The sequence below is a fragment of the Dermacentor albipictus genome, chromosome 3 (genome assembly GCF_038994185.2).
Source record: "Dermacentor albipictus isolate Rhodes 1998 colony chromosome 3, USDA_Dalb.pri_finalv2, whole genome shotgun sequence".
In the NCBI taxonomy this organism is placed as follows: Eukaryota; Metazoa; Arthropoda; class Arachnida; order Ixodida; family Ixodidae; genus Dermacentor; species Dermacentor albipictus.
Genome location: NC_091823.1, coordinates 6,870,001 through 6,895,991, shown reverse-complemented (window position 1 = coordinate 6,895,991; position 25,991 = coordinate 6,870,001). Strand labels below are relative to the sequence as shown.

The 25,991-nt window shown below is 46.9% G+C and overlaps 2 protein-coding genes across 7 annotated transcripts in view; one reads left to right on the top strand and one right to left on the bottom strand.

Annotated features, from left to right (window-relative positions):
- LOC135895998 (polyunsaturated fatty acid 5-lipoxygenase-like) overlaps nt 1-25,991 on the top strand; it is a 443,319-nt gene that overhangs the window by 152,319 nt on the left and 265,009 nt on the right. The gene's annotated exons all lie outside the window — the stretch shown is intronic.
- Nucleotides 243-25,991, bottom strand: part of nwk (nervous wreck) — a 179,391-nt gene continuing 153,642 nt past the window's right edge. For 3 of the 6 annotated variants that reach the window (XM_065424270.2, XM_065424272.2, XM_065424271.2), the window contains 7 exons: nt 21,073-21,156; nt 16,221-16,500; nt 15,527-15,738; nt 14,289-14,436; nt 9,665-9,784; nt 3,756-3,826; nt 243-3,162 (listed from right to left, as the gene is read on the bottom strand). In XM_065424270.2, coding sequence (XP_065280342.2) covers nt 2,725-3,162; nt 3,756-3,826; nt 9,665-9,784; nt 14,289-14,436; nt 15,527-15,738; nt 16,221-16,500; nt 21,073-21,156 — 1,353 coding nt within the window. In that variant the 3' untranslated portion in view covers nt 243-2,724. The remainder of the gene's footprint in view (nt 3,163-3,755; nt 3,827-9,664; nt 9,785-14,288; nt 14,437-15,526; nt 15,739-16,220; nt 16,501-21,072; nt 21,157-25,991) is intronic. The other 3 variants (XM_065424274.2, XM_065424275.2, XM_065424276.2) reach the window with 3 other exon arrangements.

Below are 25,991 nucleotides of genomic sequence, written 5' to 3'. Positions count from 1 at the left end.
AGCGGTCTGAAATGAGCAGTCGAATATGCCATTAGAAATTCTCTGGCCAGCTATGATAAGGCACATAAATGGCACCTTTTCATTCTTCAAGGTGTCTACTACTGAAAGCTGTTCTTCTGAGCGCCGGATGTGGCTTGTGAATAAATAATAAAGTTTATTTTTTCGTGCTCCCTGTCAACGACACAAAGCGGTCCCTGTAGAGAGCCGCATGTTCGTGAGCGATAGAAGACAAGGCACTCGGGAAAGAACCCAAAGGCGTTTATTTTGTGAGGGACACAAACAATAACGGAACGGTAAAACGGACACATGCTGTACGACCCGCATCCGCGGTCGACAGATAACGGCGCGGACCATGACTCGCTATGCACAGCGAACAGCGGCGGCTTCCTTTGTTTATATTTACAGATCAACAACAAATCTGCGCCAGCGAAAAGAACAACGCGCGCTGTTGAACTTGTAATTCTAAAGACATCTGCGATTATTCTTCCAACCGATGACCGTTCTTCCACAACGCCCCATAACTTATACGCTCCTTGCAACTCGGCCCTTTGCCACAAATGAAAAGACTGGCATGCAGTGTTACATTGCTTATAGAATCGTTCCAGCTTTTTTAACACTTTATTTGGGTGGCTAAGAATTATAATAGTTCAATAAATAGACACAATAGCAGGCGTCGGCCTCATCACCATAACTGGCGTGTTTCCCTACAACCGCCACAACAAAAAACACCGTAACTCTCTCTCTTTTCTTTCATTGCGTGTGGCTTCGAGCGTTTTGCTGCTAGTTACGAAAAAGAAACGAAAAATCCTTAAAGTTTAATTTTGTCGCAGCAGTAGTTCGAAGGAGGTGAGAAGCTGATGGCCATTGCAAGGTCAAATACTATCACTTTAACAAACTATCACCCTGTTGAAAACATTAATAATATGCTCCCGCACTCTCGGCACTTTAAAGGGATGCTTACTTCCTTCTCAGCAGAGCCCTTATCGCTTTTTATTACAGTAAGAAAGAAATATCCAGCTTGGTGCATTCCATGATTTAGAACACCGGAATAATGAGCAGTCACACAGTCAATAAAAATTGGTATTAATGAAGCAGAATGAATGAAACAAGGTTTCTCAGGAAATCGGCAAGCCATCCGTTGTTACGCTTCGTTTAATTATCACTTGTTCAGCTGTCTGAGTGCGAAAGTGCGCTTTGCTTAGTGCCATGAATTCGATATTTCACCTGCCAGGTGGTAGACACATCGTTTCAATTATTGAGAAACTTTAGAGATACTTGAGCTGTCGAACTACGCAAATGAGTAACACACAAACAAAGTACAACTATGGTCAAGTATGAGCTGTGAGGAAGCAATTCTGACACAGGTGTTTGCAACCTAGTACCGAAACAGCAATTATCAAGAAAAAAAGCACAGGCCTGATTTCAATAAAGGCAGCACCACTGGAAGGTAAGCAAGAATTAATGAGAATGGCCTGTTGGTCACACTTTACTCAGTATTTCAGGCATATGTGTGGCTGCACGAGAAGAGGAGAATGACGGACCAACAAGGACATGCAAGGGCCTCAAATCTTCCAACAACGGCTAAAGACCGAAGAGTTAAGCGTTGGTCCTAGCTCAATACAATGTTTTTGTATAGCTTTCAGGAAGCGCTGTATATGGAGCAGAACGGCTTACTCAAGTGCGGACTCGCAGGCGTAGGACACGATGAGCGTAGGAAGACCAACAACACCAACAACAAAACAAAAAGGCCTTCGACATCGTATGTGTAAGTTTTTGAAGTTCGTTTAATGATTTTTTTTCTATTGCTGGTGCTCGTGCGGTTTGAAACACTGCACTTGCAGTCGTTCACTTCACAAGACACTTTAGTTGCAGTACGGGATGCATACTTTGTAATGTGGCAGAATATTAACGCTCGCCAATGCAAGCCACACGCCTCCCCTTTGTGATGCATCGGCGACCTATCTTTTGCGAGCTAACCTCTGACATGGCGTAGAACTTTGCGTAGTGCACTTCCGTATTTTCGCTCCTTTTAATAAATAAACAATAGCTTGACTATAAACTGGCTTTGGAACGCAGGACCGTAAAAGCTGTTGAATACTTATCGAAGAAAATATAAACATGTATAACTTGACATTGCAAATTTCACAAAATGAAAGGGCGCACAAGTACCGTAGAAGTTTATCCGTTTAGCACTTTTCTTGCCACTCGTGCTTTTGGCGTTGTTTCTTTTTTTGTGTTGCCTGCTTGTCAGAATGATCGGCAGTAACTGTGCACCACTTGTTCGGTACTATGCTAAAGAGTCCTTTGCTAAATGATTAACGCAAGTACTTGGTTCTAGTGATGCAACTCTTTCCCATTATAGCGCCTTATAAAAATGCACGAACAGGAAGGGAAAAATACAAAGTACTAGAGTTCTCGAACTGTAACTACTCATGCTGTTGGCGATGCAGAGGAGCGCACCACCGTGCATCCCGTTCAAACAGAAACATCAAACCGTATTCAAGCAGAGGAACTAATTGTGCAGCTGCCCCGCTACATCACATGCGCACGCCTTATAATGCGCAACAACACAACTGTTAGCTAGACAGTGCCCGTCAGCCAACATAACATCGCCTCTCTGCACACACTGCTTTCTGCCCAACCGTCGCTCACTGCTGGAAGCGTTCAACATATAGACGACTCCATCATTTGCTGGTACATGCCGTCGAGTCACCTAGAACACATTCAGTCGGTCGCGTTGTTGTTTGCCTGGTCCTCTTTCGAAAGTTCTTCGGGTGGTTCCGCCTGATCGGCACTGGCACTTGGAGATTCGGAGACGGCGGAGGCCGCTTCAGTAACCTCGTCTGGCTTGTTTCCGCTGCTGTCCCGTGCCTCTCCTTCCGCCAGTGCCTTGGCCTCACCGGGGTCCGTTGCTTGTCTTTCGCCGCTAACTGCATCTTCGACTTCGGCTACCATTTCGTCTTTGGGCGGCTGCTCCTCAGGGGCACACCCCTCGGCCGGCGCTTCGACGACGGACGCCTGGTCACCGTTGTCCTCGTCCTCGCTGTCGGCGAACTCGCGGGGCGGCTCGTCCGGTGAGTCGATGACCACGGTGACCGTCTGCTGGTGCGGTGGCGTGGGCGGCCTCGGCGGCTTCCCGGCTGGCGCGGTTTCTTCTGCGACCTGCAAGGCACGAGCGATTCGATGAGAACGCAGCATCGGCAAATTTAAGAGCCCCGTTCGAGCCGCGCTAAAGATTCTCAAAGAGCATTAAATATGAGCTTCCCAGGCAGAATCTATCTGACTAGTGCGCCACGTTATCCTGGTGGCAGAAGTGTCCGTCGAGGTCACCGCTGCCCGCACGTTGTGACCGGGCGCCTCAAACAGAGCACGGCGGACGCCACGCGAGCAAGACTCGCATTAAAGAACGGCAAGTGGACAACGTCGGCAAGATAAAACATCATCCCTTGAAGAGCTGAAAAAAAATATTTTATTATTTGGTTCCCTTCTTTATGGTAGCCACAAAATCAGTGAAATGAATTTGAGCAGCCTCACTAGTGAGCGGCCACCAGAAGTAATCGGTCCATGTCACTACCGGGTCATAAGGTGGTGTTAGAACACTAGCAGTTGCTCCTTGAGGTCCCGGTTACAAAACTATTTTCAGTATAACAGGTTCTTCTAGTGATGGGCAACTGACTCGTGGCAAGGTGGAAAGTAACGTTCAGTAAAGCGCAGCTACGTGGCCCGCGCAATGAGGTACTGAAGGATGGACTTACAGAGGCGTCCGCAGCCACTGGGCTCTCGGGGCTAGACACCAGCGGGGCGTAAGTGGCTGCCTCGGCGAGGCCTTTTCCGTGCAGCACGAAATGAAAGACCAACTCCACTGTTAGCGTCTCCTTCAGGTGAAACAAATGGCGTGCTCATGCAGAAGATTTCAAAACACACGCGAAAATATTTCTACGTACCTCCGTGTTACCGGCATTGAGAACGAAAACGTTTCTTAGCTGCTGTTGAACAAAAAAAAAAAGTGCCGGTTATATCTACATTCAGAAATTTTCATAGACAGGGCCACATGGGAGTATCGGAAGGGCGCCTGACAAAAGTGCCTAGGTGGAGACGGAAACTGCAGCAGGCGGAAGCCAACAGACGCTATTGACATAAGATGACTAGAGTCGCAGGCTGCATTTAATTGGGAAGCTGCGAAGGGCAGCCAACAGCTTTCAACGTAGCACGTTTCATTACCTCATCTTATTGATATTTCAATGAGAGATATTCAAAAGTCACTGCAAAAGCCTGCCATTATCAATCGCATAATTAACAGCAAATTGTTGCATCCTTATACTTGCATTGCAGCAGCCTTTTCAGTATTTAAGAAGATATTCAATCAGCAGCTGTCGCAGCACGTGCCTTGATTTTACTTTTACATAAAAACAAATTTTAAGCTTGCTAAGTGCACACTGGTATATGAGTAGTTATCGCCACCTTATACGGCGCATATTTACGTTAACGGTTATATTTTTTAAAATATTCACCGGTGGCGAATTGGCAGCTATTTAGTTCTTAAGGTATGTTCACTTAAAACGAGTGTTGAAACTAGCACCGCTTTTGAAATAAGCACCGCCAAATTTGTAGCAAAAGACACTGTGTTTCCACTTTTTTTACGAAATGTCTCTTAAGCAGTGGAAGCTATATTTAACTCGAACACTGATACAGTTTCTGACGCATCTTTGGAAATGCAAATATTGAAACTTCTGTTGAAATCAGAAATCTTTCCCAGCCTCGCGAACCTACAGGCTCCAATTGGTGTTGGTGAATTTCAGCACATGCTTTATTCGCATGATCACTTGATAAGTTCATTGCTGTGCTTAGAATTTATGAGGTCATCATCAGGCTACCTGTGTAAGATTATGTGGTAGCTCGAACACCTCGGCCACATAACTAAGAAAAAATTATAGCTGTTAGTTCGGCTAGACCAAAGAGCCTTACTGGTGTATTACGGGCATCCTACCGATATTGCGCAACCACATTTTATTTCTCTCCCTTACTACAGCACCAATTAGCGCTTGCAAAAAAATAATGTTCTGTTGTAACCTAATGTTCCGAAAACAAAACATGGTCCTTCTCTCTCTCACCTATCGCATCCCCTTGCCCCTCCCCCAGTACAGGGTAGCCAACCGCAGATAATCTCTGTTCAACCTCCCCGTCTTTCCTTTGCCTCGCTCTCTCTCTCTCTCGGTGGTTTTAACGGCTCACACTAACGGTATCAATTAAAACATTAAGCTCTTCATTTTTTACATGATTGAAATTGTACTTGAAAACTGCTGGTAAATGGGTGAAATGTGCTACGCTACAGTTCTGCCATCTAGCAGGGCGTGACCGTGGGCTTAGTGGATGAGCTTGCCTTCTCGCTGAGGCACAAAAGGAAAATAGTTACAGAGCAGTGGCAAGTGACGTTCAAATTGAGACCGATCTTGAACATTGCTTCTGCAAAGTCAGTCGTATGACTGTATAGATTTAGTAGGTCGCGCGAAAGAGTGAATGACTGTGGAGCTGCTTAGCGCAATTTGTGAATCGGCTCTGCGGAGTCTGTGCGCATTATGTCAACATCTTTAGTGCGATAGCAATTACACGGAGGCTCGAGGCCCAGTTGCGCCGTCGCCGTTGACGTCATCGCGCTTTTACGGTATCTACGCGCATGCGCGGCCCAGTGGTCCAGTATGCCAAGTCCAGTATGCGCGGCATACAATGGTCCGAGTGAAACGGACGCTGCACTTCGAGCTACAAACTCAGACGGGCTTCCTTCTGTTTTCTCGTCTAGTGCACCACTGAGGTGTGCGATGCCTGAAAGCTGCGGGGCGCTGTTTTTGCTGCGCAGCACAAGTTGCTCTGCAGCCTGCCTCGCGCCGACATGTCGCCCCCGCATATTCTTCTAACACTGCCCGAGGAGTTTCCTGGCAAAACTAAGCTTTGCTATCACTTTCAATGCATCGCGCGTCGGGCAAAACTGCCCATATGTCAATTTAGTTAGTCAATCACACGTCTCGATTTATTGCGCAAGTAATGTCCGCCTCTTCAGTTATTTCAGGTTAAGACGCTAAAACGTGCTATCTGCCACAGATGATTATACAAATATTCCGTCAAAATCACACACACACACACAAACACACACACAAACACACACACAAACACACACGCAAACACACACACGCACACACACACACACGCACACGCACGCACGCACGCACGCACGCACGCACGCTCAACGGGAACGCAGATCAATTTTTTTAGTTTTGCTAGATCAAGATTGCGTCAGCGTTCAAACCGAACTGGCCCCGCTTCGCTGCACCGTACACTTTCCCATACACTCAAGCTCTATGTATTCAAACCTAAAAAGAGCGTCATAGTGACAATTTTCACCTTCATCAACAAAGAAATAGTTGCAGCCTATTGTAGAAGTGATATACCAGCAAGCAAATTAAATGGCAGAGACGCTTGCTTCAACTAAAAATACCAGAGAGGAAGGTGCCGAAACATGCGTGGCTCCAGCAAGCACGTTCCTGCTGCTGTAAATAAGTCACCATGCCGCAAGCGTTTGCACAATCGGGCAAGCAAGGATCCTCTAATGGCAAGCACAGAGCTCTACACACAACAGACATGCTGAACAGAAGCAAAAACTACGATGGAAAGCAATCTCCGACCAGAAACTAGCTACATCTACGGTTTCGTATCGCTGAACTTATGCACAATAATATTTAGTATGCAAGTGGTACTCTGAAAAACGTATTTGATATCGAGGTTTGTTGTATCGATATCGATCGAAGCGAATCATAAAAGGTACTCGTGTTTCCAAGTGTGGGATTGGAAAGCTCCAAGTAAAGGATCGTCTTCTGATGTCTCATATTGTTAACTTCCTGCTCGCGATCAATTACTTAAAGAGTTACATTCGCATGCATGTGGAGGTTTAAACGAACTTCCTTCTTGTCGGCCTGAAGGAAACGTTTAATTCCCCGTGTATTGAGCAGCATATGAGTACCGCGTGCTCCCCTTGTGTATGTGAGGATACTGAGAAAGTGTTGTCATATGTGATAAATCACTCTGTATAAAACACATTACTCTGCTCATATATATATATATATATATATATATATATATATATATATATATATATATATATATATATATATATATATATATATATATATATATATATATATATATTGTGAGCATTATTCATACGCTCCATATTCTCACCTGTACATACTCATCATCACCGTTTTGGGGCCTGGTGGTGGGGCTCTGTCTCGGGAGAATAAAAGAAGAGACTGGCTGCCTAAACCTCGTCTCACAATATATATGCACGTACGCGGAGGCAATCATATATCTGCCACTCCGGTGTGCGTTACTGTGACTGTTGCCTGGTCTTAATTTAAAACCAGCATACAATTTGTAAATCGACATACAGCGGCACTGTGAAGATGGTATTAAAGGGACACTAAAGGTTACGATTAAGTCAACGTGGACTGTTGAAATACCCACCCAGAAACCTCGTAACGCTTGTTTCATGCGTAGAAGAGACTTATTTAAAGAGAAAATGCGTTATGAAGCGTCCGCGTACCTCTAGCGCAGTTCAAATCGCCCACCCTCCGATCGAGGAGTGGTGACGTCATGGTCGCATAGTGACGTTGCGCCGTCGGTTAGTAAAACGGCGCCCGCAGACGACTCTACGGCTTTTCTGCGCAAAACGCAAACGCGCGGCTAGAAACAAAGACAAGACAGAGCCGACAGCAGTGCGAAAGCGGAACTATGGTGGCCAGCGGAAAGGAAAGCGCGCGACAATAAACTGGTTATTTATTTTGTGACGCCAACTTTGACGCTCGTTGCAATAGACGACCCTGACAACGACGCATCGGCTCGGGATGATGGGCTCGATTTCAGCGATTTAAGCACTGATGAACGTGACCTGCTGCTGAGGGCTCGCGCTGCCGGCGTCGTTGCGTACTACTACGACGGCAACTGTATGTCATGGCTGTACATATTCGCACATTTGTAGCTTTTCCTTCGCGAAAACCAAATGCCGCACTCACCGCCCCGGAATCGACCTGCAGTTCTTGCGCTTCGGAGAATGCAGACAAGACCGACGGAACAGTGCTATGGGAAAGCATTGCTTTGAAAGGCACTCCACACGACTTCAGTAAGTCGGCATTAAACTCGTAATCCTCTGGACGGAAGTGCAGTAAGCGCACTATGTGATTTTTCGGCTCTTTGCCAACGCGCTGTGCCAGAGGTAAGGCGCTTACCCACTTCGAACGGAGAGGTTCACTTGTTGGCACACAGTGATAAGTAACGTTGGATTCGCCGCTGCAACTGTCCTTGGCCAAGTTTCGCGGACCGTTCGAGCATCCCACGACATCACATGGACGTGGGCAATGTCGCTGCTTGTTCCAAATGCAAATTTCGCGAGCCAGCAGAACCAGCGCAGCACGACGCGATAACGAAACAACTGAAACTCCAAAGCGCGCGCGGCGCAGAGTCGAGTGAAAACGAAACCTTTCGACCACCCGTACTACTGAAGGGCAACGTCAAAATGTTATTTTTTCTTAGAATCGAACAGAAGCAGACAAGTAGAATTTTCTTCCGTCTTATAACCTAATGAAATGATCTTCTTAACACGAGTAGTTGGGTACTAGTGACATAAATTATGGTGAGGAGTGCCTTCGTCATTGGGCTAGTACCGGAATGTCGCTGGGGTGTCTCACATCGTGTCATGCATTTACCTCAATTTCTCGGTTACTAAAGCTCTCTTAGCGATTATATTGACGCCTTAGACGTCCTAGAGCATTGCTTTATCACTTTAACTTGACTTTATAGTAACCTTTAGTGACCCTTTAATTGTATTCGCCTTTGCACTTTTGCAACAGTTAGAACTTCTCCATGAGCAAAAGAAGCCCCGTGTCCTGCTTGACATAAATTTACGGCGGTATATTTTATGGGGGAATGTCTCTAGAATTCTTACAGCCTGTTACAGCGACGGAAACCGCTTTTAGTCTCACGATTACATAAGACATGTAAGTATGGCATGACAATGCCTTTCACGATCGGGTTTCTTTTCACGGAACGGGTACAATGTTGACGAAAGGAAGAGGAAAGGTAAACAGGAGCGCACCCGGTTTTCTGACAGGATCACCATGAACAGAGCGGGTTGGCCTCATCGTGATCCTTTCTTTCACACTCCGACTCGCTTTTCCTGCCAGCCATTACTGAGATTTGGGCACTCGTCATTGGCGGAATATGAGCACTTGCAAGTGACACTCGCCACTGCAGCATAATTTCAGGCTCTTATAGCTGGCCACTCAAGTACAAATGATGTAATGCGAGAATCGCCTACTAAAAGATTCCTGCTTTGTTCGATGAATACGCAACCGGCCCGAACTACAATCATCGTACAACTATTCCAGCTTGAACGTCGCAGCGAACGACAGAACAGGAGGCATCAGCTAAATATGTCGCTAACTGCAAGTTGGGCTGCACCGGCACCGGCACTGCACCGGCACTGCACTATTTAAGCAATGCGTGTGCAGACTCCTACTCCTGTGTACCTTGCCTCAGCTGAGACACGGGGAGCAGGTGGGAGAAGGTGCGTGAAAAATATGGTGGAGAACACCGTGATTTCCAACTCGAGACTTACCAGCGACGTCATGGTCGCTCGACTCGCTCTCGGACCCCGAGAACTGACTCTGGTAGTGGGCCTGTTGCGGTGTCGGCAGCTCCAGTTGGAAATCGGCATCGTTATAAAGTACAGAGACGGCTACAAGAGATCGAGACAAGGCCACCGCTGGCTGTGGTGGTTCTCGAGCCATACGCAAGCAAGCAGGCACGAACTATACCACCACCGCTGCATTCAGCATGGCAGCCGAGGTCCGGTGTGCCACGAACACGAAGCTGTTGTGGTGCAGGCAGGCAAGTGACGTGTTCTAAGACTACATCTTTAGTTCGCAGATATGATAAACATGTTAGCATTGACAGGCCGCATGTGTTTGGCAGTGCGCTGTAGTGCATAAATGTACCCAAGGGTTAAACTTTACTCCGGAATCAAAAGAAACTGCGGAGAAGCTGCTGGTTAGTGCCTACTACTGCTGTGAAAATATTTCTATTGCGGAGGCAAATAAAAAACAAGTATGTGTCAAACAGATTAATGAACACGCAACCTGCTATTTCCTATATTTCATAAGACCAAAACTGAGCGAATTGGTATGAATTCATCGTCAGCGCTTGTATCATTCATTTCCTTCCTGGCTTAACGTTTTGACTGTATTTCCAGTATGGATTTCTATATTCTGCCAATTAAAAGACCTACCTAATCGCTAAAATAGGCAAACAATTTGGGCACTATACCCGAACTCTGTCGAGTGAGGCTAGCTTAGCACGACTCTTTGAGGAACTATTAGGCATTGTTTGGAATATCATTGGCCTTAGTGAGATTAGAACTGGTGAGGCTTATACAGTGCTGACTAAAGGTCATGTCCTCTGCTATAGAGGTCGCCCAGATAAAAAGCAATACGGGCTAGGATTTCCAATCCATAAGGATATAGCGAGCAACACTGACGAATTCTATAGCATTAATGAGAGGGTAGCAGTAGTCATAAACTTAATAAGAGGTATAGATTAAAGGTAGTACGAGCCTACGCTTCAACATCCAGTCACGATGATGATAAAGTACATCAATTTGATAAAGATGTTGAATTAGCGATGAGAAAAGTGCAAACTCAGTATACTGTAGTAATGGGCGACTTCAATGCAAAAGTGGGGAAAAAGCAGGCTGGTGAACAAGCAATTGGCAGTTACATTGTCGATTCTAGGAATGCTAGAGGAAAGATACTGGTAGAATTTGCGGAAAGGAATGAGCTGTGAACTATGAACACCTTCTTCAGGAAGCGCAGCAACATATTGCGGACCTAGAAAAGCTCTAATGGTGAAACAAGAAATGAAATAGATTTCACACTTTCTGCCGACCCAGCATTAGTTAATGATGTTGAAGTGTCAGGTAGAGTTAAGTACAGTGATCATAGGTTGGTGATGTCTAGGATTCACTTCAATTTGAAGAGAAAAAGAGTAAGTTTGGTCACGAAGAAACAGGCCAACATAGGCGCAGTAAAAGCAAACCAATTCAGGCTGCTACTTGCAAACAAATATGCAGCCTTAGAACAGAGAGATGAAGATGACGTTGAGGTAATGAATGAAACCGTAACTAGACTGGTTCCAGAGGCAGCAATCGAAGTGGGAGGTGGGGGAATTGAATTGGGGGAAAACACCAAGACAACCAGTATCCAAGCTCTCCCATGTAACTAAAGACCTAATCAAGAAACGGCAAAGAATGAAAGTGTCCAACTCAAGAGATAAAACAGAATTGGAGGCACTGTCAAAACTGATCTACAAGGAGAAAACGTTCGAAAGACTGAGGAAGCATAAAAAATGGACGAAGCATGAAATCAGTGAGAAGGAAACTTGGCATAGGGCAAACCAAGATGTATGCACTGAAAGGTAAGCAAGGTAACATCATCAAGAATCTCGAAGGCATAAGAAAAGCAGCGGAAGAATTTCATACTGACCTGTACAGTACCCAGAGGAGCCACGATACCTCCATTCGAAGCAGTAATGATCAGGTTGCAGAGACTCCTTCTATAACTATGAAGTTAGGAGGGCCTTGCAAGACATTAAACGGGCAAAAACGGCAGGAGAAAATGGAATAAGAGTTGATTTAATCAAAGATGGATGAGACATAATGTTTGAAAAACTGGCCGCTCTCTATACAATGTGCCTATCAATTTCAAGGGTCCCAGAGAACTGGAAGAATGCAAACATTATACTAATCGACAAAAAGGGAGACGTTAAGGATATGAAAAATTACAGACCCATTGGCTTACTCCCAGTATTATATAAAATATCCGCCACGATTATTTCCAATAGAACAAGAGAAACACTGGACTTTAGTCAATTAAGAGAACAGGCTGGCTTCAGGAAGGAATACTCTACAATGGATCACATCCATGTCATTAATCAAGTAATCCAGAAATCCGCACAGTACAATTAGCTTCTATATACGGCTTTCGTAGATTACGAAAGGACATTTGATTCAGTGAAGATACCATCAATCATAGAGGCATTGCGTAATAAACGACCACAGGCCGATCACATAAATATATTGGAAAATATCTACAGAGATTCCACAGCTACCTTAACGCGTTCCACAAGAAAAACAGGAAGATACCTTTAAACAAAGGGGTCAGGCAAGGAGACGCAATCTCTCCAATGCTATTCACTGTGAGCTTGGAAGAAGTATTCAAGCTATTAAACTGGGACGGCTTAGGAGTAAGGATCAACGGCAAATATCTCAGCAACCTTCGTTTTCCAGATGACGTTTTCCCGTTCAGCAACACTGGGGACAAGTTACAACAAATGATTGACCACGTTTCACCGCCTAACAAATGTTATCGCACAGCGCAGGACAAGCCTACGTGTATCGGAAGTTTCTGGAATGTTATCGATGGTTCCCTTCGCAGTCCGTCACCGAACCTTGCGTAATCTGATTGCATGTATGCGCGACGCGAATAGTGTAGAACTTTGTGGAAGACACGCGGATCCCAGCGATTACTGAACATACGACGATTGATGTATAAAAGCCAACGCGCTTAGCCCACTGATCAGATTTTCGACGACCGCGTAGTGTGTTCGCCTCTATCGTTGTTCTTTGACCGTAGCCTGCTTTTGAAGGCACCAAGTTCGCCCAATGAAACGCTAGTTTCGTTAATCATAGTTTTGCTGCCTTCTTCACCGTCACTACTACGTGACGATATGCAGAAGACAAAGATAATGATGAGTAGCTGGGCGCGGGAACAACAGTTCAGGATCGCTAGTCAGCCTCTACACTCTGCGCAGGAGTACGTTTATCTAGGAAAATTAATCACAGGGAACCCTGATCATGAGAATAATAATAATAATATTTGGGGTTTTACGTGCCAAAACCACTTTTTGATTATGAGCCACGCCGTAGTGGAGGACTCCGGAAATTTTGACCACCTGGGGTTCTTTAACGTGCACCTAAATCTAAGCACACGGGTGTTTTCGCATTTCGCCCCCATTGAAGTGCGGCCGCCATGGCCGGGATTCGATCCCGCGACCTCGTGCTCAGCAGCCCAACACCATAGCCACTGATCATGAGAAGGAAATTCACAGAATAAAAATGGGTTGGAGCGCATATGGCAGACATTGTCAGCTTCTGACTGGAAGCTTACCATTATCATTGAAAAGGAAGGTGCATAAATAGTGCATTTTACCGGTGCTGACATATGGGGCAGAAACTTGGAGACTGACAAAGAAGCTTGAGGACAGTTAATGTCCGCGCAAAGAGCGATACAACGAAGAATGCTAAAGAGACAGAAAGAGAGCGGTTTGGATCAGAGAGCAAACGGGTATAGCCGATATTCTAATTGACATTCACAGAAGAAAAATGAAGCTGGGCAGGTCATATAATGCGTAGGTTAAACAACCGGTGGACCATTAGGATTACAGAATGGGTGCTAAGAAAAGGGAAGCCCAGTCGAGGACGGTAGAAGACTAGGTGGAGGAATGAAATGAGGAAATTCGCGGGCGCTAGTTGGAATCGGTTGGCGCAGGACAGGCGTAATAGGAGACGCAGGGAGGGGAGGGGGCCTGCGTCCTACAGTGGACATAAAATTGGCTGCTGATGATGCTGACGATGAGTTGCGTGTTGTTCCGCAAACTCTTCCAGGTTATCCTGGTCGCACGTTCAGTTGATCACGGAATAAGATGCCTTGGGTAAGAATCCTGAAGATTCAGAACTACTGTCCCACAAGAGCTCAAATGCGTGCCTGCTAGGCAGTCTATTTGGAAAAGCTTTAGCTTGCGGGCACATGTTTTAGCTACGTCTATGCTTTGAAACACCAAATAGAGACGTGTTCGTAACCACACACGGACCGGCTACGAATGTGCACTCTACCGCTAGACTACATCTGCCACGACATAAGAGCATTTGCAGGTCTTAGTCTTCTAAACGCCAACTAACTTGCTTCTACAATGCGCAAGCGCTGCGGGTGCAATGCATAGTAACAAAAGAACACAAAAAAGCACTCTCTAGAAGGACGCATAACCAGCACTTGTAAAAGCAGCGAATTCCAGTGAGCAAGTGTGCAATACGTAAAAATTGGAAGCACAACCCCGATGTAAGAATAATTTAGGGATCTCCACGAAGCATCCCGCGTTACTGCAAAGAACTCGGCCAGCGCGTCGGTCACCTGGCTCCGTCGGCTGCTCCACTTCGCCACTCTGCTCGTGGTCAGGCGTGGGCTGTGTTAGTATTACTTGTGCCGGCGGGACAAGGAATGAGGGCTTCGGCGGCGTAAATGCTGGAGGCGGGGGCACGGTGTCCATGTTTGGGTCATCCTGGAAGCAGCCGAAACACTTGTTAAACAGCGATGTCTACTGCACATAGGTAAACAAGTTGGCCGAGAGTTGGCAGACCTTCCATTATTCTCTATATTAAGCCACGAGGTGTGCTCTGGAGCAAGATGCCAAACTGGAGTGACTGCTTATGGTTGAGAAGACGGCGCTCTGATGCGGTGGGAGACGAGGTGCACTGACACGATCGCGTCACCGATATAAGTGGCTGATGTGAGTGGCACTCACCATTCCAGTACTATATTATTCCGAAGCGGGGCGTATCAACGTCAGTTTCTTAGATAAGTAACATAGATTGAAGGCAAACTTCGCTGCCAAGCATATGTTTCTGAGATTAAACGATTCCTTCAGGGGATACCTAGCAACGTGGCTGATCGGGCTAGTTGGCGTTGCATCTCTTCTGCGGAGTGCGAATATTTGACGATCACACATAAAAATAAAAAAAGCACGCGAACACTAAGAACGCTTGCGGAGAAAACCTTCTCATCTGGACCGAGAAGCATATTAGAATAAAAGCAAGCCGACTTATTCATTGCACGGTATGAGTCCTCACTTCTCGCTGGAGCAAATGACCTCCTTTCTTGGGAAGCACCTACATTCCGCAGTTGTACTGCTCTCATGGAGAAAGAAAACCATAAGCGCTGCCGCATTTTCTCCACAAAAGGGTAGAGAGTTTAAAAGAAAAGTTGGAAGACTATTCGCCCTCCTGTTGACGTCGATCAAGCATTATGTATTCCTGAGCTAGTTGGGGTTGAGAATGGAGCGGAGTCACCTGCGCACGGCACTCTATCATGTTATCCCTCGCGTAAGCGGTGTAGGAGGAGCGGCAGACAGAATTTTTTTGACAGTGGCCTGGATTTTGATCGGTGCACATTTCTGACTGCACACACCCACGTGAATGGGCCACAAATTTAGACAGCACTATGTCCAGGATCGGTCCAGTGAAGAGGCTAAACTTACACATACCCATTAGGGAAAAGTGGGAGTAACTTGTTAAGAAAGACATTGTCTTAAATAAAAAAAAGGCCATATGACTTAGAAGCGCAGTCTGGAGAGCACAGTGGCAGATACTGACCATGGGCGTCTGCGGCTCTCCGGTTATTTTGAGCGCCTCGACCATCAGAGAAGGAAAGATTCCGGTGCGGCCGTCCAGCTCGCCCTCCCACCAGCCGTCATCGACGCCGTCGTGCACCACGGTGCGCAGGATCCGGATCACCTGGCCCTCCGCGAAGCCCAGCTCATCATCGCATGTCGGTTCGTAGTCGTAGATGGCGCGGCAGTACGTGGCTGCGACGAGAGCGACAGCAACGCGTCACTGACGCTGCAGTACGATCACACGAAAACATGAGCAGTGCCTGGCCAACCAGTCCCACTGCAACACTTATCCACGTGTCTTCGCTTTCAGCGAAACAAGAGAAACATTTGTAGCTCCCACAAAAATATGGCGCTAGTATCGAAAGTGACCTTCGCGTGCTTCATGCCTTTCCTGCTTGCGGACAGTCAAGTGTCACCCAAAGAATGATGGTGCCGTGCATGTCCGTTACATGTTGTGAAGATGCCTATTACATGTCATGTGAATAGCCTAATACCGCATTGTCCAATGTCCATGCCTGTCCGTTTTGCCCACCTCCTGTTCTCTGCGCTGTTTCGCCATAATGTACGGAAACCAAGCCCAGCTAAGAGTCCTCGCACCTAATATGAGTCTTAGCCACTCAGACCATCGTTAGAGGGTGCTTGTCTTTCATGACAATTGTTAAAGCCTGTCTCACTGCTGAGGCGAACTTCGCCGGGAGGAGCCAGGGTGCTTGGGAAGTCTGCGGGTGGCTCTGCTGCCTCCGCCGCGGGAGGTTCGGTCGTCGATGGCTCCTGGGCGCACTCGGGCTCGGCGCCCACGGCAGCAGCCGCGGTGTCACCATCCACGTCGTCGCTGGTCTCGACACGGTAGTCTACGCTCGAGAAGGACTCGCCAGATGCACCCGCCGGCTGGCTTTCCACGACCTCCACGTAGTTTTGCGGGATGTAGCCTTCCTCCCCTTTGTAGTTGCGCGCCTGCGATGAACGTGCCCGCGTACCAGGATGCTAGTTCAACTCAAACTTTTACAGAAATGGCAACAAATGAACTGAATGTCGAAACTGAGACGCTGCTCGTTACTACTACACAGAATCTTTAGGCGATAGTCTCGTACGACGACAGCTTCTGTGATCCTTGCCTCCTGCAGTGTCTGCCCATGTGTGAATATGGAAGCGATATCCACCGCAAAATCAACGCAAAATCATCGAAGATAACGCCGTGTGAATATGAGTCAATTTTCAAGCATCCTTAAGAAAAAAAAAGCTGTGAGTAGATTCTACAGACACGGGACTGCACCTCGTCCTTTACCTGTTGTCCTGTGTTCCTGTATTCTTCTTTTTTTATCGAGAACATAGATTGTCGACGCTCTCTGGTCAGAGAAATCAGCCCGTACAGTGTGTACTGCTGCAGTCTTTGTAAATCTTTCCGACTGTTTACATTCGGGCTTCAGAGCGCATGATTTCTGGCCTGTTGGAAACAGGTACTGTATTACAAGTGCTTGGTTACTCGTACAAGGTCGCCCCAGTCCAGTGCGGGTTAGGCATGCGCCCAGAGATCTCTCAATGGAAAAATTAAACAATGCACGCTAGTTTCAATCCCACTGCACAGAGGTTTTCTTAAATCAAGTTGGCCGCTGTTATACGGATTATTTTTGCACTTTCGTGCGAAAAACTTCTCATGAGTACGCACTTTGAATCTACCGTGGTCACAAATCCTTCCCGTCGGGATGGTTCGCGTGAAACTTCCGCTTGCACTTCGCTTAGTTGAAAAATACTTTCTCTGTGAAGTGCAGGTGATCTTGCTAATAAGGTTTATTGAAGTGAACAGGTAGATACGGAGAAAGGGATTCCTTATCACGGTGCAAATTACGCTATATCAAATAAAGGGCATCGAGGCCTGGCCGCGTAGATTCTACTGTCGTGTACAAGCGACGCGCACTGATAACGAAACCTATTTGATCCCTCGTTCATAAAGCGGTGCATGCATGCGTCAACTGTCCTACGAAAGATTGAAAGATTAATGACTTGAAAACAGGTGGCGAAAGGTTTATCCCATTGCGCATATACAAAAAGAGAATACAACTCGATATACATTAATGGTTAGCGTTCAACAGAGAAAGTAATACATATGCTGCGTCTACGCCTTGCGTGCACAAAGTGTTTTCTACACGACATAGACCCAGCCGAAAGTGCTGCGTGCTCTTGTTCGCTCTCACAGCAAGACAAAGTTGTTGCATCGTATCAATTCGCACTCCACGTAGAAAAAAAAAAGGGGGGGGGGGGTAACGTTAAGCTGTGCGCTCGCACAGAAAGCCACGCTCATTGGGGGAAGCACTACGGCGGCCAACTGAACTGCAAAGCCGTGCGGTGGTGTTCTTAATAATTTTCGGAAGGAACGAGAATCGCTGACGATTAGTGAGTTCTGCATGAACTAACTATCCTCACGCGCACACTCCTTCGTTGCAGTGGGGCTTACACGAACTAAATTTGAACTGACAGGTACTGGGTTTAAATTTTATATTTATTTTCCTTACGCTTTCACAAACGGTCACTACTTGCAGTGCTAAATATGTCTGTTGTGACGTACGCTGTTCTTGAAATTTCCTTGAAGAATGCGGGAACGCTATCCTACATTTATTTTACAGTTTATTGTTCTTTGTCTTTTTTTTTGAGACGCCCTATTTTTGATATACAAGGTGATCATGCTTAAGTTTTATCGAACTTTAAAGATAGCCTGTTGCATATAACATATTTCTGGTCCTTGAGCTCGATTATTCAGAGAGGCGGACATTACTTCCACGAAAAATTTAAACACGTATTCAACTAACTAACAAAAATCCGCTAATTGCCTTTTGAATTAATTACTTTACGGCACACATAGCAATTTGCGAATTGACGCGGTGGGTTTGCAAGGCGTATCCACTTGGAATGAATTCCCAGAGTGACGCCAGTTTGGAGATGCACCCCATCAAACTTGCGTAAAAATGCACTCTTCTTCCACTTCCCTTTTTTTTTTTTTTACAGATCGCTCTCTGCTGCCTTGAAGCACGATAGTAAATGGAACGTGCATGTATTTAGTTCCACGCTTTGGGAAATAGTGTCTCGAAGCTGGCGTCATCCTGGAAATTCATTTCAAGCGGATACGTCTTGCAAGCTCACCGGTTAAATCGTAAATTGCAATATGTGCCGTACGTACAGTGAACAATCCAAATATAATTAGTGAATTTTTGTTAACTAGTTGAATATGTATTTCGATTTCTCGTCCTAGTAATGTCCGCGTCTTCGAATAATCCAGCTCAAGGACAAGAATTGTGCTATCTACCATAGGCGACATTTAAAAGTGCCATCAAGCATAAAAAATGATTGCTCTGTATTCTGTTTGACAAAGGGAAAAGGAGTCGCCGGTGAAATTCATGCCAAACTCCACCTATAATAATAATAATAATAATAATAATAATAATAATAATAATAATAATAATAATAATAATAATAATAATAATAATAATAATAATAATAATAATGCTCTGCCAGCTTCCTCTGACGGGCGAAACATTTAAGGGGATAGCAAGGTGCTTAAGGGTTGTGCTAAAGTTGCTTCGGACCCAGACGCTCCTTTCTACCCCAAACGTCCCGTTTCTCTCTTTCTCCCAGCTCCTTCGCCCCGCATCTGGTTGACTGTGGAACGACGCCCGAGCTCTCGAGTCAAGCTTTCCCCGTACTCGCTCGCACCCCTTCACCTGCAGACGCGATCGAGCGTGCGTCTCCTCCTGCCCGAGTCGCGCACGACTGCCCGCGCTGCTGAGCGTCTTTTCGCGCGACCCATGCGCCCTATCCTGGGAGGTAGTCTGTGGTGGGTGCAAGGGTAGCCGAGCAGAGATCGCTGATCACTTGCGCGTTGTCTTCGAGCGAGCTTAGTAATGGAGGTCACGTAAGTTCGGGAGTCACGTTGAAACGAGAGGCAGCAAGCACTCATTGCCCTCTGCCTTCGCTCTTCGCCACGCCAGCGTTACGACAGGGAGTGCTCGTGTCCATTGAGTGAGATCTGTTCATGGTTGCCTGTGTGCGCGTGACGCCATGATTGTTAATTTGATTAGTAAGGCAAAGCTTACTGCAATTTACACGGCTGATGATTCTACAAACCATATTTCGGGTAATTGTTTAATACACTGCTCTGCCTATCAATGCACCGCATTTCGGGCAATATTACTGCTTTTCTTTATTCCACAATAAAAACAGCTCGACCTTCCTGTAAACGACGAGTGAGTTGTGCTGACGTTAAATAAAAAAATGGCTGTGGCTTAGGTAAGGTTAAGCCCAGGATGCGAAGCATACTAGCCTTTATTTTAGTTGTTGAACCACTGTTTAGCCTGGTGAACTGCTGTTGCTTGGCTATATTTGGTTCGGCTAGACGAAGAAACAACTCATGCATTACTTCTTCGCCTTCAAGAGTGGAACGCGACAGCGTTCCCGTCGACCCGCCAAGGGGTGTAAGACAATGGGCTACAGGGCAGCGACTACGCGCCCCGCATTGGACGCGGTGAGCGTCGAGCAAAGCAGCGTTCGGCGCGGCAACGAAATGTGCGCCTGAGCAAGAGACGCACGCCTTAGAAACAGCGCGTTTCTAAGGCAACACCGCATTCACTAGAGGCGCTTTTGTACCGCTTTGAAGCGTTGTACTCGTGGCTCAGTGGTAGCGTCTCCGTCCCACACTCCGGAGACCCTGGTTCGATTCCCACCCAGCCCGTCTTGCAAGAGTTGAGCCAAAGCCACTTCTCCTCTGTCGTGACGTCACGGTGTCACGTGATTTCATGGTCACCGCCGCGCCTGAGGAGCTGGGTTGAGCCCTCGTAATATGCTTCGCATAAAAATTAATTGTATGATTTTAGAGGCTCGCCGTAGTCGGGGGGCCACCAGGCCAATTTTGATCCCCCGGTGTCCTTTAACGAGCTTTCAAAGCGCGGTAGACGAGCGTTTTTTCTCACTCCGCCCTCATCGGAATGCAGCCGCCACGGCCGGGATTGCACCTGGGACCTCGAGCACCGCAGCTGAGTCACCATGGGCTGCCGCGGCAGGTGCCTGTGCTGGCGTTGCGGGCCGCTTACACGAATGTGCAGTCGGAAGTCATAGGTACCCCGCCAGCGCCCTTGCATGACTACTTGAAACAACCTTTCTTTAATTATATTTTTCTGCGGTCCAAATATCATTTTCCCAAAAAGCCAGCCAGAATAAGACCCACCGTGGTTGCTCAGTGGCTACGGTATTGAGCTGCTTAGTACGAGGTCGCGGGATGGAATCCCGGCCACTGCGGCCGCATTCCGTCGGGGGCGAAATGCGGAAGGACCCTTCTACTTAGATTTAGGGGCACGTTAAAGAACCCCAGGTGGTCAAAATTTCCGCAGTCCTCCACTACGGCGTGCCTCATAATCAGAAAGTGGCTTTGGCACGTGAAACCCCACAATTTAATGTTTAAGCCAGAATAAGGCAGCTAAGCCTACCTGTATAAGTAAGCCTGTAATAACCTGAATGTTTTCCCATTCGTAGCGCACTCACCTTTATCCATCCGTCGCCGTCTCCTTCGGAAACGATCTCCATTTCTTCCTGTTCCACAAAGCTTAGCTCGTCGGGATTGGCGGCCTGCATGGAACATTACAGCTTCATTGTTAGCATCTTCTGCTTTTCTCAACTTTTGTGCACATCAAGTTTCTGCACGAAAGAAATACGAAAGTATGGTCCGGAAATAATTTGCTCTGCTATTTCGTTGCTCAGGAAATGATTTATGCATGCTCACGAAATGTGACCACGTAATCAGTGACAAGAATTACAACGGGAACTTGAAATAAAATGCTGCTTAGTTAATACAAGTTATAAATCAGTGCGATACTGTAAAAAAAAAGATAAAAAAAGCCCTTGCTGCATAGTTTTGTTTACTTCGCGCTGTTTTGTTGAGCTGGTGAGGGAAATATAAACTTCTAATATAAGGTGGCCACGCATTTGATGTTAAAGTTTTGATGCAGCTGTCACCCTCAGAAATGAAGACCACGCTCATTTCCGATTGTATAGCACGTTCTCAACTTTACCAACACGACCATAGTTCGGGGTAGCACAACTAGAGAAGCAGGAACATGGGTCATTTTCTCTCTCTAGCTTGACTGCTCGGAGACCTAGTTAGACAAGATAACGAAGCCGCATTTTAAACAAGCTCACACGCTACCATCACCCTTGCCCGTGCAGTCAACAGGCGGGCCCGTCATTAACCTTCGCCTCCATGCCGCCGGCTCAACCCGCCCTAAGTGCGTGCGTGCGAGCGCACACCGAGTCTGAACGCCGCGTTTGAACGAGGACGCGCAAGAAGTGAACTAACCGGATGGCCTCTGTCTGCAGTGCGGGCGTACAGAAGGCGTACTCCCTTTGCAGCGGAACCACTTACTGCGCTCCGGTTCAGGCGCAGTGACAGGAAAACACATGAAAATAAGATTTGCTTTGGATGCCACCGCACTCAACAACACACTTCGTCATCGAGGCCGGCCGTCCTCAATCCCGTATCGTCTGTCAAAACCCGATTCTCAGTTGCGGCAGAATACTGCACTCCCCTTCAGATAGCCTGGTAGCCTGGCCTGGTAGCGTTGAGCAGCACTCCCTCTCGGAAACAGTCAATCGTCAAGGGTCGTACACTTGAGTCCAATCAGCCCATACTCCTGAATTAGCAGTTCGCGTTGTGTGACAAATGCTCGCGACACTCCAATATAAGATGTTCAAGTATCTCATAAGAGCCACAGCGTTCGCGCACCAACACAGAGCCAACTCTTAATTTCACTAACAGTGCTCTATAGCACCACGAGGCAAGCCACGGCCATGAACACGGGGAGGGAACGAGCCGTTTGCAACACGGGGGTCTGGGTGCTGCTTTAGGAGGTATCGGTGGATTAAAACACGGTCGTTGTCAATCATACAAGAAATTTCTGGGCAGTCACTCCCATTGTGAGCACAAGTTCATTTTCAGCAAGACCCACGTGCGAAGGTATCCGCTGGGCAAGGAGGGACACCGCACGACAAGTAAGTTTGTCTGCGGACTGAGTAGAATTGGCCTGTTGGCATCCTTTCTCAACAGCCTGCTATCGGCAGCACAGGAGTCTGTAGGGATGACGACCTTCGAAGTGCTTATTTCTTCCTGTACGTACTTCGGAGCAACATTAATCGTTGCCAGCTCTGCAGTTGTTGATGGGCATGAATGAGGTATTCGAAACACCCTTCTTATGTCAGTCTAAGGGCAGAAGAAAGCTGCTACAGCGCCTTGAGCGTCGCTGCTGACCGAAGCACCCGTGAATACTTTAAACCGTCTCCATATTTTCACATCAGTGCAGCTGGGCCAACTGGAATAGTGCCGAAACAGGCTGGTCAGACTTTTTGTGTATCTCGGGGATCGAAATAGGAATAGGGAAGGGGCATTAGTTGTTGTGTTCCTTCGGAATTTTCAGTGAGGTAGTCTCTTCTGAACTGCCAGCAATGGCAACGAACGATGGTCCCATTTTCCGCATGCGGGAGAACGGCCGCTTAATCAGCCGGTTAATAAGTGCTTGTCCATCTGATGCTCGGTGCAGACGCTCCACATGATACAACGCTCTCTGGTCTGATTGCAGGCCTCAGGGGCAGCTGGTGTGCTTCAGTGAGTAATGGAACAGACTGCGCCTCACGAGGTAAGCCAAGAATGACTCGGAAGGCAACACGATGGTCCCATTACAATTGAGACAATAAAACTAGGCGGCTCGCAATGCATACATCACGCCAGAAAGTACAGGTGACTGATATACCTGTAGTGGTGTCATCTGGTCACAGCCGTCGCCCCTAGCATTCAAGGTGGCCACGTATCTGAGTAAGGACTGCGATAGGCGATAATTCCGCTCAGGTAGCGGTGCTACTGTACCCAATCTATCAGTGTATATACGAGATATAGCAGCCTCATGGTTCGACGAGTGCGTTGTCTAGGACGATACGCAATTGCGGCTGACTTGGCGGGTGAACTCCGCAGACTAACTTCATCCGTGTACTCCGATGTGACATTCAGTGCTCTCTGCAATATCCCACGAAAACGCGGACCGTGGTGCCAAGGACCGCTGATCCACAGTGCGATGTCATCAGCATAGATTGCTATGCCTATTGGAAAGTCACTTTCTTGAGGCAATCGGCTTGGAAGTCCAGCAAGTACGCTGTTGAAGAGAAGCGGCGATAATACGCTGCCTTGCGGGACACCACCCTTAACAGTGCAAGATTCGCTTGTTGCTCCTCCAACGCGCACTTTCATTTTGCCCAGGTGACGGAGATCAATTCACAGCCTACGCCAATGGCGCCTCACGGGCGCATCAGTTGGCTTGGACGGAAATTACATAATTTAAAGCGGCATTAACGATAAATAGTAAGCACTGTAGACTAATAACGTACGATTTGAAATCTCTATTTTCATTAATTTTGCCGGAATAGACGGGTTATCAGAAGATATATATATATTTTTTTAATTTCGCGCGCGGACCCCAGAGCAAGTCCGTCAGTATTGCGTAATTGATTTCAAATATTTCTCTTTTTTTTGTACTTGGGCTTGCTCCATAGAAGATTCCGAAACTTGCCAAGTTCAGTCTTTTTCTCCAAATTAGAAGACAACGTAGTTCGTCTTTACCAATAAAGAATTATAACTGTAGGTCCTAGAGCAGGCGCCGTCAAAACCCATGACGTGACGAAGAACCGGAAGACGGCGTTGCCACCCGCCTTTTCATTTTACCACCTTTTACCAAGCTTATTCTTACGGTAGGAGTGGCCTTTTCGGTATCGTTGAACGGCAAGTTACACCGCTCAGCTCATTTTTCTCTCGAATGTTAAAGCGCAGCAATGGGAAGAGTACCGTACACTCTCTATAATGAGTGGTCATCACCATTTAGGCGATACTGATTCAAAGAGGTGGGTTACGCTATAGCAGGCCAAGTTGGACCAAAGCACATGATGAAAAAGAGCAGCTCCACTGAATATAGAATACGTATGCGCCTGCCCTCTGGATTCGCAACAAGATCTCGGCAATACTGCAAACTCATCCTTCCGACGCTCGCTAGACATGCTAATATAGCCCCCAAATAAAACTATAACGAGGCTGAGTTTCCATGTCCATCGTGGAAAAGTCTAAACTGAAATTTCAGCGATAAATGCAATATTTTCAGGTGCTGATAGCAGATGAGAATGCTACATAGTTGGTTTAAGATGAAAAGCGAAATGGACTAAAAATGCTTGACTATAGACCGCACGTATGAAATAGTCGCGCGTTCTTAACGTGAACTATCTTGCGGGGTGTGAAGCCACTGCAATATGATTTATGAAGGAAACGCGCACTTCCAGTTCATATGTAATCACGCACTGCAAGTCACGAAGTTGAAGAGTAGCGCGAAAAATGTGGCAAAATGGGTGCCGCAACAGATATGACGTAGGAATCGGGCATGTAAGAATTGTAAAGATTCAGTTCTGTGTTATGGTTGGTCTTTTCCTTTCTGATAGCACAGACTGCAACAAACAAACCGAGTATACAGGGCTTCCTGGATTCTTCTTTCTCGCCGCTGTCTTCTTACCTACAGGGCACGCGTGTTTGTGCTGTCCGTCACAATATCAACAGCAGCACCAACCTATTGTGAAATACAAGCGTTTGCCGCCGGCTGATATCCCTCGTCGCGTACACGAGCGCGGAACCTATTGCTCACCCACGCAGACACTGAATAACTGCCCGTAAGAGTAAATTCGCATCGCTTTCAGAGCAAGCTCGTTAAATGGCTCGCTCCGTCACCCTTACGTCAACGCAGCTGCGCTCCGCACACAATGGGTCCCAGAAAAGCCCTTATGTGCTCGACACACACGCGCGCCGCGGCTCGTTAAATGCCTATAATTACTTCGTCCACCCGGATCACAGCGATAAAGTGAAGCAACTCACGCTGTCCCATGAAGCAGCGTTCAGTATACTTGTGTGCAGCATAAAAGACGCCGCGACGGCAAAGAGCTTCCCGCAACGACGTATGTTGTATCCAAGGATCTGTGACGATATGGAAACAAAAAATGAGGCCAATTCGATAGAGTCATTCGATAGAGTCAACCTGCATGTCTCTAGAACCATTGAGGTTATTGTACCAATGTGAAGAGACCACGTGCACCCCTGCTTTGTGCCAGGGAAGCATGGAAAAAGACCCCAACACTGTAGGGCCACGACAAGACTGCCGTAATGCAGGACGATGCCTTCGTCAGAAAACCAATGTCAACCAAGTAACGCAATGGTGAAGCTAGATTGTAGGAAACAGCGAAAAAACAGTTGGAAAGCGATTTAAACTCTAATTGGCGTCGATCGAAGGCAACGTCTTCCTGAGCGAGTTGGGGGTGAAAATAGGGGGCAGTCACTGCGCACAGCACTCTACAGTGTCACCTCCCACGTGAGGGGAGCAGGAACATAG